This window comes from Cryptomeria japonica, chromosome 7 (genome assembly GCF_030272615.1).
Source record: "Cryptomeria japonica chromosome 7, Sugi_1.0, whole genome shotgun sequence".
In the NCBI taxonomy this organism is placed as follows: Eukaryota; Viridiplantae; Streptophyta; class Pinopsida; order Cupressales; family Cupressaceae; genus Cryptomeria; species Cryptomeria japonica.
Genome location: NC_081411.1, coordinates 97,947,732 through 97,959,894, shown reverse-complemented (window position 1 = coordinate 97,959,894; position 12,163 = coordinate 97,947,732). Strand labels below are relative to the sequence as shown.

The following is a 12,163-nucleotide window of genomic DNA, read 5'->3' as shown; positions in this document are numbered from 1 at the left end:
TTTGTTTCTTGCAATAAAATGATGTCTTCTTGGGAGGAATCCAACTACTGCTTGATTCGTCCCCTCTTGTCAGAGGCATTCAAACCTCTGACATTCCAAGATATGATCCTCATTGCACCCGAGAAGAACAAAATGTTCTTCTCGGTCTTGGTTGGGGTTAAAACTTGTCTACAATTGTAGATTGGATACCAGTTGCGATCTCTTCTTGGATTTTAAGAATCTTGGGCTTCTGACCTCTTTTTTTAGGTGTTTTAGTTAACAAAGGAGATGAAGAGACTGATTGAGCAAGAGAGAGATGTTGAGAAAAATCGAATTCAATCTGTGTGGGAGGTTGAAAAGGCTAATATGAATTTTATTTAGCGACAAGGTGATCATCATGACTAAAATCCAAAATGGGTGGTGAAGTATTAAGAGCGAGAGGTATAACATCAACAGAAGGGACATCCTGAATTTTTGGTAATTCCTTGAGAGAAATTTCATCAATCAAGTTCGATGGAACAGAGATAAGGATATCATGTGTCATTAATTCGATATTTGGAGCATTTGACAAGGGTCCAACAGTGGGAAGATTTCGATCAACCACATGGAAAGGTTGGCAATTAAACATCAAGCTGATGAGAACAAGGGCTCACCAATAAGAGACCTATATGAAACAACCAAGAATGGAAAGGGGTGGGTGATTGAAACTTAAAACCGTTTATGATGAATAAGAAAATTGAGGGTGGGAGTAAATCTACATACACCTCATCTATATTAATGAAACCACCCATCCACCCAATCCCTTGGGAAATATCATCCTTATCCAAATGCCACAAAAAACTCCTCCCAATTATATAGGGTAGGACAAACAAAAGCCCCTATAAGAAATTTGGTGATGTCAACAAAGAAAGTGAGATTCATAACAATTGTCACAATCCAAGAAACACCATCTGAAGGAAGGAGATGTGGATAAACTTGCAACCATTTCTCCCCTAATAGAGTAGAAATAGCTTTGAGGATACTGAAATAGGGCATTGCAAAAGCTGATGATAGGGAAAAATCTGGGATATTCCCCATAAATCGCATATCCAATTTTTTTTACTTGAGCAAGACTCTGAGCCAAATTACAAGACAACAATTTCTAAAAATCACTTCATGGTAGTAAACTAAGTGAAATGTTTATTTATCAGACTTCCATACATGCAAACTTCATTGAAAACAATGCAATCCTATAGGAATAAAAACTGAGTAAGGTAACGTGAGCCACTGCATATGAATCCCAAATGGGAAGAGAACAAAGAATGCCAATTGTCTCAGGTTCAAAGCAAGAAATGTAGAAGAAGGGCAAATAATAACTTTGTAATGCCATCGAACATAGAAGCACACTCAAGAAATGTACCTAGGATGAAATCGGAGTGATTGCCACTCACATCCATAGGACAAGTACAAAAACAATCCCATTAAATAATAATAAATGTGATGTCACCAAAATAACACAAGCACAATATCAACAAACAACATGTGCATGACCAAGAGGGAAAAATATAACATGTTCCATATACCACCTAATTATTTGGAAAAGCGGCAAAAACAACACAAATTCTAGGGAAAAAAACATTAGTTATCAATTTGTCAAATCATCCTTTACTCTCTTCATTAATCTTCACTCTGAAGAAACTTATTTTTAGAAAGAATTACTTCCCCCTCCTACATAGGGAAAGTTTGATTTGCCAGATAATCAACTACTTGGTTAGCCTCCCTGTAGCAACACATCATAGTGAAAATTAAAAAAATTATGAATGATTGATTTGACTTCCCAAATGATATAATTTATCTTCTAGTTTAGTGCTTCAAACCATTTAAGAGCCAAGATCATAATCATAGAATCCCTTTTAATGACTAGATTATCAATCTGTTGGAAAATTGCAAGCTTGATGCCAAACAAAAGAGCTCAAGCTTCAGCAATATTATTCGATCCATCTAGGATCCTTACCATTCCAACTTTAATGAAACTACCCATATGATCTCTGATAACATATCCGATGCCTGAAATCCCCAGATTCCCCTTAGAAGCTCCATCAAAATTAAGCTTACAAAAATTCATATGAGGTGATCTCCATCTGATCTCCTTTCTATTCACCCTCTTAACTGAATTATGCATGAGGCTACTTTTTAAGGGAAGCTTCAAAAACTTCCATTCCTTAAGAATATTATTATCCCAAGAAGTGAACTAAGAGTAAAGCCTCTTATGTCTGTTGTGTATGCATTCACAACTTCTGAGATTGCAATATCAATTTTAGTGTTGACCTCCTCTAAACTATTTTTCTCCTTCTTGAAGATGCACCTATTCCTTTCCCACCAAATATTCCAAACTATGCTAGTTGGTAAAACACCACAACTTAATGAAAATAAAGACTCTCCAAACAATCTAGGACCTGAATCAAACACATCTATCAATTTCGAATGGAGGGGAGATTCCAGATGAAGCTTCTTTAGGAGCCACTCGGAACAATCTTGAGCATAACTATAGTTAAGAAGAAATTAATCCATTGTCTCAACAATTCCTTCACATAACACGTAATTGAAAGGTTGGGCTATACCTAGAGTAATAGATAATCTATAACTAGTCAATATTCTACCCTTTAAAGCCAACCATGCAAATGTACCTTCTTTTTGAGATCTACCAAAGAAAAAACTTTGTAGTGACAATCAACAACTAAACTTGTGAGAAACTTATATCCCTGGTTAACTGTCTAAGAACTTGAATTTGATGGTAACCAAACCAATTTATCTTTGAGTTTTTGAAATAGACCACTCTCTTCCCGTGATCTTGTGAAAGGGATTCCTTTTGATATATAGGTGTAGGCACAAAAGATAAACCTTTCCACTTTACTAACTAAATACCACATATGGAAGAAAAATGAAAATAATCTTGAACCTTGCAACCCCAAGAAGATTTTTGAAACACCTTTATATCCTCTAATCCCTATAGCTATTCTAAAGGAGGAAAATGATTCGAGGAGTCTTCCTAATATTTGATTGAATTTCCATCATGTACTAGCCATGTTAGATTGGGTAGAAAAAGTTCCTTGCATTTTAGTAAAAAATTCCACATTTGAGACCTAGAGGGGGGATTAAGAATAGTGAATATTCTTTCTGGATCCTTTGAATCAAGGCACTTTTCTCTAATAATGGATGCCCAAACAAACTTGTCATTTGCATACGATTTCCATACAATCTTAGCACCCAAGGCTAAATTTGTATCATTAAATTGATGGTATGATGAATCAATAAGGATCATGTCAACTATTGAGAGGGGGGGGGTGAATCAGTAGATAGAAAATTGATTAGACTTTCACCAATCTCAAATATAACCTCTCAAGACAAACTCATAATTGACTGGTTTAAACACTGAATTGTCAAATGCAATATTACTATCAAGTAAACCGGTTCATTGAAAACAACTCTGAAATTCTCAAAACCTTTTAACCAAATCATTCAAATACTTTACTGATAGTAGTAAAAACATATTTCAGATTGCTTTCAGTCATCATATCATATCTAAGTGGATTTAGTAGCTAAGCAATTTAACCAAAGCAAACATAACCACAAAACCATTCATCACTTGACACAATAATTTTGACGTGGAAACCCAAATGGGAAAAACCACGGCGGGGATGAATACCCACAAGTATTCTGAACTCTTTTGAAGTTCACCCTATTAGGAGCCAAGCCTGTTAAAGCTTTTACAAAAGTCTTGTTAAGAACAAATCCTGTTGTGGACCGTATGGTTAAGGGATTGACTATAATGTCCTGTTAGAATCAATACCCTATTAGGATCAATCTCGGAAGAGGATTTTAAATCCAAGCTAATGGATCACCCGGTTAGAGGATTTGAATAACACTACGCTTGTTAGAGCTTACCTGGTTAGGGGATTTGATTGTTGTAATTGTTAGAGAACAATAGGGGTTTGCTGATTTGTTGAATAGAAGTACACTTGCTTGTTCAGATATTTTCATGCTCCTATATGCCTTTACACATACTAAAAATACATTATTAGGTTTGACAACCACCCACTCTTACTCTCAATAAAAAATTTCCAACACTACAACAAAATAACTCATCGACCTTATAAACAAGAAGAATAGGTCGGTAACACATCACAAACCTAATTATATAATAGATATTAGAAAGAAATCAATTCAAGTATGACTGTTGGATTACATAACAATCACTACACATCATTCAAGACAACCTCGACCGCTCCTTGATCACCTCTTCATTGAACTTTATAGCTCATCACATGGTTTCCACTTCGTACAATGAACTTTCTCATTCCCAAGCTAAAAATTTTTATCTCTACGCACCAAAAATCATGAGAAACTCTTCTCATACAACATACATATGTGGCATAATCATTACCGTTCATGATTTGGTCATAAACCATGACAACCAATTCACCAAGCTTCATCGATTTTGGTTTGGTCTCATCAACAGGTAGGGTTACCAGTTGATCTCTCCTCTTCATAAGTAATATCGGTTCCCTCTACAAGATCACCTACCGGTTGTAGTTCCCTTTAAAAGCTTTTCATACATGTTGTAAAACAACATTATTATAACATTATTACTGGTTAATTGACATCAATGACAACATAACATTTCATTAATGCAATCTTCATGCAAATGCCAACAATCTCCCCCTTTGGCATTGATGGAAATACAAGTATCAGTACCCTTGATTGTGATGATGTGTATAGGAATCTTGGTTTACATTTTACCATATATTCTCCTTCAATTGAGTCTCCATGACTTCAACTGGTAACTGGCTATGGATCTTCTCAGAATCATACAATTCTCCTCATAGTCTTATAGTTCTTCCCCCCCTTTGACAGCAATGCCAAAGTGAAAGTAAAAAATGCAATGTCAAACTTCATTGTTCAACATCATCAACCTACAACTTGATGCTCCCCCTATGGAATAACTCCACTCTACACCAATCCTATTGTAAGATTCTACAATCAGCTCTGGGACTGATGTATTCTACATCATGCTCAATTGACCTCATGTAGGGGTACAAGCCCTAGATGACTTCTAAGATACTCAAAAGTAGTCTTAGGCTGAGGTCTAGCAAAGATATCTACAAGCTGATCCTTGGTAGAAACACGCTCCAATAACACATCTTTACTCTGCAATTTTTCTCTCAAGAAATGATATTTCAGGTCAATATGCTTGATTCTAGTATGCAACACTAGGTTCTTTGAAATATTTATGGCACTGGTGTTGTCACATAAAATCTTTACCGGTTATGAAAAATTCAGCTTGAATCCTTCCAGAATGTGTTTCATCGATAGATAGCCTGGGTACAATTCATATACGCTACAACATACTTAGCTTCAAAAGTGGACTGTGATATACAACTTTGCTTCTTGCTACTCCAAGATACAAGTCTTCCTCCAAGAAAGAATGCACCACCGGTTGTGCTCTTCCTATCATGAACATTACCTTCCCAGTCTGCATTTATATAAACCTTCAAATAAAAGTTACTTGCATATGGATACCATAAACCATAGTCAATAGTACCTTTCAAATATCTAAATATTCTTTTGGTTGCTATCAAGTGTGTCTCCTTTGGATTCTTCTAAAATCTGGCAACTAAACCAATTGCATGAGCTATATCTGGTCTTATATGAACAACATAATGCAATTTCCCTATCATTGACCTATACTCCTTTTCATCAACAGATGTGGATTCATCTTCCTTAGACATTTACAACCTATAACCATTGGTGTCCCAACTGGTTTATAGTCACTCATTCCAAATATCTTCAATACCTCTTTCACATACTTAGACTGTGTGATAAAAATACCACTCTTCATATGCTGAATTTGCAAACCTATGAATTTTTTTATCTCTCCTACTAGAGACATTTCAAACTCTCTTTTCATCTCATTTGCAAACTCATCACTCATGTCATCATTGCCTCCAAATATGATATCATCCACAAACACTTCACTAACCAATATCTTATCTCCTTCATATTTGAGATATATATTGTTGTCTTCACTGGTTCTTTGAAAACCTATCTTCATCAGGTGTGAATGTAGCCTTTCATACCATGCTCTAGGTGCATGCTTCAAACCATATAGTACCTTGTGCAATTTACACACCATTCCTTTTGCATCAGTCAAAGCATAACCATCTAGCTTCTCAATGTGTACTTCATCTTCCAGTATTCCATTTAGAAATGTTGACTTCACATCCATCTGATATACTTTGAATCCCTTATATGTTGCAAAATAAGTAGAGTCTTGACACCTTCCAGTCTAGTAACTAGTGCAAATGTCTCACCATAGTCTTCTCCTTCTTCCCATGCATAACCTTTGCATACCAATCTAGCTTTGTTTCGGACTACTACGCCATCTTCATTCAAATTATTCCTGAATACCCATTTAGTACCTATCACATTTTTATTCACCGGTCTAGGTACTAGGGTCCATGTGTTGTTCTTCTCAATTTGATCAAGCTCCTCTTCCATAGCTTTTATCCATTGATCATCTCCAAATGCTTCCTTAGCAGTTCTAGGTTAAATAGTGGAGATCATGCAAGAATTCTCTCTGATTCTTCTTCTGGTAAACACTCCAATAATCTGGTAAACACTCCTCTTCACAAACTATGTTATTGTTGCTGCATATTATTTTCATTTATGTACTACTTTTAAAAACTTTATGTTTTCATCAACGGTCTTTTTTGTCTCTTCTTATCTTTCGCCCAAAAAATCCTCTAATTTTAGAAATCACCTACCAACAATAACTCCACTAGCAATTAATTAACTATTGCTAAAACATTAAGAGGAAAGAGGGGATGAAGATCTCAAAACATTTCCAACTCATTGTTTGGTAACATGTACTTGACTTATGGGCTTAAGAGTAATGAATTCCAACATTTTTTATGGCTGAAATTGTTGATGATGGAGGGAAAAATAGAAGAAATTGTGGATGAAGTGCTCTTTGAAAACACAAAATATGAATTTTCTCATTCTTAACTATTTCACAAACTAAAATAGAAGAAATATAAAGATTCTTGTATGGCCAAAGAGGAATAAGATATTAATAAGTAAAAAGACACAAGAAGAGATTGAGGTTGGCATTCATTATACCATAGATAAATTTTTGAGACTAGGGAGTGATTGCTCCTATCTTCGAGGACAATGAAAGTCCTATTGTGGAATGCAAGGGGCATCACTTTCCTTAGTAAAAGATGTCTAATTAAAAATCAAATTGATTCTAATGATTTGGAATTGTCCTTTAAGAGACTAAGCAATTTGATGAACATCAAGTATCTGATAGAAATTCCTTTCAACTAATTATCTTTCAAATTATAAATATTGCTATTCTTTCATCCTCTCCTTTTTAGGTTTAGGCCATTTTCTTAATATCTAGGACCTAGAGAGGAGGAAATTTATGGAAAACACATGAAGTGTCTTTCAAATTTGAGAATCAATTAAATATTTTTCTTCTCAAAAGATAGAATTTAAATTTTTTTAGAAGATATTAATAATCATAGTATACAATATGAAATGAATAAGAAATATTTTTATTTTCAAACACAACTTCAAGAATACTTAAAATAATTTTTTTTTACTTGAGAGGAGATGCATTGGTGATAAAAATCTAGTGAACTTTGATTCAAAGAAGAGCAAAATACAATTTTTTTTTTCAGAAAACAAATTAATTCTACATTTACTACTATGTCTTCTTTTAAGGAAATGTTATGTAACCTAAGAAAGGTTAATAATATGTATATGAAAAATAAATATTTTCTAATATATAAGAAAAATAAATACCTCTACTAATATCTGTAGACGTATAAAAATGACCATATTCCTAAATGAATATTTTATGTTCATTTCTCTATTTAATTAAATCCAATTTAATTAAATTATTCACATTCTTCTATTTAATTAAGTAAATCACTTAATTAAATTCACTATACCCATTTAATGAATAAATCATTTTATTCAATTAAATCCCCCTAGCCACTTTTAATTAAATTCAAATTTAATTAAATAGTTATCCTAAATTGAATAAATCAAATTTATTTAATTCCAACCAAATTGAATGAAAATCAAATAAATTCAATTAAATCCTATTATCCTCCCCATCCACTTGCAAGATCCCAAACCCCTTCCTAATCCCTTCTAGAATCTTCTAATCGATTCTAATTAACATAACCCCCCTCTAAACTTTGTCACATCCCTAAGCAAAGGGAGGTCACTTCTCAAATGGTCCAAAGTCTTGGATAACCATTGAAGGTTTTCAACCTTCAACCACCAAAAACCCTAAAGTCTTTGAAAACCATTGAAGGCTTCCAACCTTCAACCACTTAATCCCCAAAGTCTCCAATAACCATTAATGGTTATTTCAAACTCTCCCACATGGTTAAAACATTTGTTTTGACTCAACCTCTACCCAACCCAAGGGTCTCATCAGGTCATTAATGCTTTGACCATGATTATCTCTTAATCATTTGCACAAAGGTTTATCTTTGGATTAGATCCTAAAACAGTGGGTAAACCTAACTTAGACTTGACCCTTAGCCTTTAGATAACCATGAGGTCTCCTCAGGCCTTTAATGCCTCCAACCTCTTCTTTCAACCCAATCTGGTGTGGACACTTGTCACCATTTCATTGGTGCAAATTGTGCACATGGATCCCCAACTTTCAAACCTGGCCCTTGATTAAACCTTTCAATCTTGACCATCCATTGCCCTGTTTATGCTATAAATAGAGCTCTCATTCCTCCATTCTGAACAATCATCTTTCAAATTTGAAGCATCACACTTATGCTCAAATTGTTTCAAGCTTTCATTTTATATATGCTCCTCATTTAGCCTCTTTTAGATCAGAATTAATCACGAATATGCATGTTTAGAATAAGTTCCTTATCATTTTAGTTCCATCATAGAATAAATATAGTATGCTAGGATAATCTTCATACTAACCTCGTCATCTTATCATTTAGTTTGTTGCATTTCTAGCATCTCATCTAGCTTATAACACATCTCATACTAAGATCAGTTAAAATCTCTCTCGTTCTCATATTTGCCATCCCTAAGCCATTTTGCTCAATAATCTGAGAGCAAAACATTGGTTTGAGGGACATTGTGAGATAGAGAACCATGGGACCCTCCTTGCGAAGCTGAGTAACGCATCGTTACTCCATAGCTTGCATCAAGAAGTCCTGTGTGTGTGTGTGGACTGGTATTTTACGTAATTTTCACATTTTAAATTCTAACAACCCATTTTTCCCACATACAATATCCTTTTAAGTTACAATTTTTCTTAAAATTTCTCCCTATTGACAAATAAAATCCAGTAAACACAATCATAAACAACTATGGTACACATCTAAGAGACTATTTTTTAAGTGCTGCTAACATATTGCCAGAAAACATTACAGAACACCTTATAAGAATTTTGGTTGATTAAAACATGTTTTAAAAGGAAAGGCCTGTCACCTATTTGATAGTAGCATCAAATAACCTAATTTATTGGACATGTCAATGATAGATAAAACATAAATATGATAGATAAATCATAAATTTGCGTGGCCTCCTTTACCTAGGAACATTTCTCATCTTGAAGGTGTTTACTTGACAACTGAAATCTAAAAAATGTTGCTCTTAGATTCTTCCTTGGATTGAAATTTCATCACCTTCATAGTCATCTCTAGGTTCAAGCTAATGCACTGCAAGCTCCTTCCCTCTCATTTATACACTAAATTCATACATAAATTATCATAGAAATCTCCCCTTTCATTATAGGCAACAAGGGTGCTGACATCGTCTATAAAATTTGGGTTTACACTTGCCAATTTCCTTTGCTTCAAAGTTTCTAAAGCCTTATCAATAAATCGATTCTGTACAGAGTTTGTGATGACTCATTTCCTTTTAACACTTCCTTTTGTGTCCCACTTCCAGATATCCTCCTGCTCTATTCTCCTCCCATCCACCTGTGCTATTCATATCCTAAGGGTAATATTATATCTTAGATTTACCCAAAATCACACCTTTTCTTTGCATTTCCTTAGTGAGAATAACCTAGTTTTATTCTCCCATGCCCTCACATTCTGGCTTCATTCTTAATATGAACTTTTAATCTTTATGTCCTTCATATAAAAATTGTAACTTGGAACTCTAAATCCTAATTACTAAATATTTAAATCAACTATTAAAAAAAAAACATTACTTCCTTTTACAACTGTAGTGAATTGTAAACACACTTTTTTAATTGTAAAAATAAGTTAGTAAGATTAATCTCAAAAGCTGTTCAACAAGACTGAATAGAATAAAAATCCACCAACAAACAGGGGGTCAATTTCAAGCCAGTCCTCTATCTAACCAACCTTTATAGTGGTGTGGTGGTCCAATTATCAATGTAGCAAAGGTTTCCCAGACATTCGCAACCTTGATGAAACTTTTAATATTTTTAATGTTTGACTGCGTAGAGTGGTTTGCATGTTGTGGGGCAGCTGGTCCTCCATCTGAGAGCCACGTATACCCAATATATCATTTTGTGTAAAACTAGAGATGGTGAAGAAAGCATGGTTTAACAGTGATATTGTCAGAGCAACGTAGTTTCCTCTGGCATGGTAAGCCTCATTTGCAGACGCCCTCTTCACTTATTTTTGTAACAATTACAACAACTTGTATATTTTTCTTATTCTTAGTTATAGTTTTGTGCTAGTAAACTCAATTTAAAAGTGGAATTTTAATTTGGGATTTTATTAAGGCTGGTTAGTGTGGTTTTGCTTAGCTGCCAAATGGAAAATGTTTGATCCTTTGCACTTCATTGACACTCACATTTGTACAACTAAATTAATAGGAATTTAAAGCATTGAGTGAGTATAATTCTGGATATAGCTGTATTGGTTTTTTTTTTTTTTTGATAGGTAATTGGCTGAATTGTGTTTGATTAGATTGACCCCAAGACCTTCTCCATCCTATGGAAGGCCAAGAGTCACAACTTAGAATTCCTCTTTCGATGTCCCTATTGGGAGTTGAACTTGGGTCTCCACCATGAGAACCTAGTGTTTTAACCAGTTAAGCTCAACCCCTTGGATGCTGTATTGGTTGTTTTTCACCCAAATGCATCTTAGGTTTAAAGTTCTGATAAATTGTTGATATATGTGCTTTTCATCTGAAGTTGTTTTGGAGCCTTCTCATCTATATATATTGTTTTTCTCAAGATACTAGAGGGTTTCTATCGAGCTTGATTTGTTTAGGTTTCTTGAGATAAAGCCTCCATTTGTTTAATGAATTGTTTAGGTGTCTTCGAGAGTAAAATGCTCCCAATCAACCAGATGTTGTCCTATTTTACCCAAACTTAAATTATAAAACAACTGCACCTTGAGGCTTCTAGGACCATTGAAAGGATAAAATAACCACATTGCTATGTCACTAAATGTCCCTACCAACATGGGCTTAACGTGCACATAGGCCTCAGCACTCTGTAGATCTTTCTGTTTGACCCTTGAGGCAGCTGCACCATCCTTTGGCAAATCCAGCAAGGAGATCCCATCATCTGGGTCATCTCCCTGGGAAGATTTGAGCCATTGGCCTTTATGGGTTGTGCTCCTACTGAAGAATCCTTACTATACAAGTGTGTCCCATTCTGGGAAAACCATTCCATTGATGAAGGCATGCACTTTTCATTTGGATGGAAGAAGACAATAGGTCCATACTTGTGTAGCAATTCATTGATTTTGTCCACATTTGGCATGGCACTAAAGTGATCAAGATTATAATTCACGAGGCAGATAATAGGCAGAGGATCATTAGGAGTCAATCCACCAGTTTGTCAGTAAAATGCACCCACATAGGCCCTTGCAACTTTTGTCCCTCTAACTTCAGGCCTTATATCCCAAGCAGTGAATGAATTGTTTCTCCAAATGACTCCCTCCGTTTGATAGTATCTCTAAGATGAGAGCAAACACACTTCACCAATTCCTTTGAGGTGGGATTTGTAGGAGTATTTGTGACAACACAACTAAGAGCTTTATATCCCTCTAGTGCTTGAGGAACTTAAAAATATGCTCGTCCTTCATTGCTACTCCAGACCAAAATATAGTCTGGAGGCTATTGTAGTCGTGGACCAGCTGATATAATTCCCTCACATATATAG

General features: G+C 34.9%; 1 protein-coding gene across 1 annotated transcript; it reads right to left on the bottom strand.

The window, feature by feature from the left end:
• Positions 1 to 11,303: 11,303 nt before the first annotated feature.
• On the bottom strand, positions 11,304 to 11,836 carry LOC131856476 (hypothetical protein At1g04090-like; the record flags this gene model as incomplete). The annotated part of the gene is made up of 2 exons (XM_059208262.1): positions 11,304 to 11,616; positions 11,724 to 11,836. Coding segments are annotated over 2 exons (426 nt in total), but the record flags the coding sequence as incomplete, so codon positions are not given.
• Positions 11,837 to 12,163: the final 327 nt, after the last annotated feature.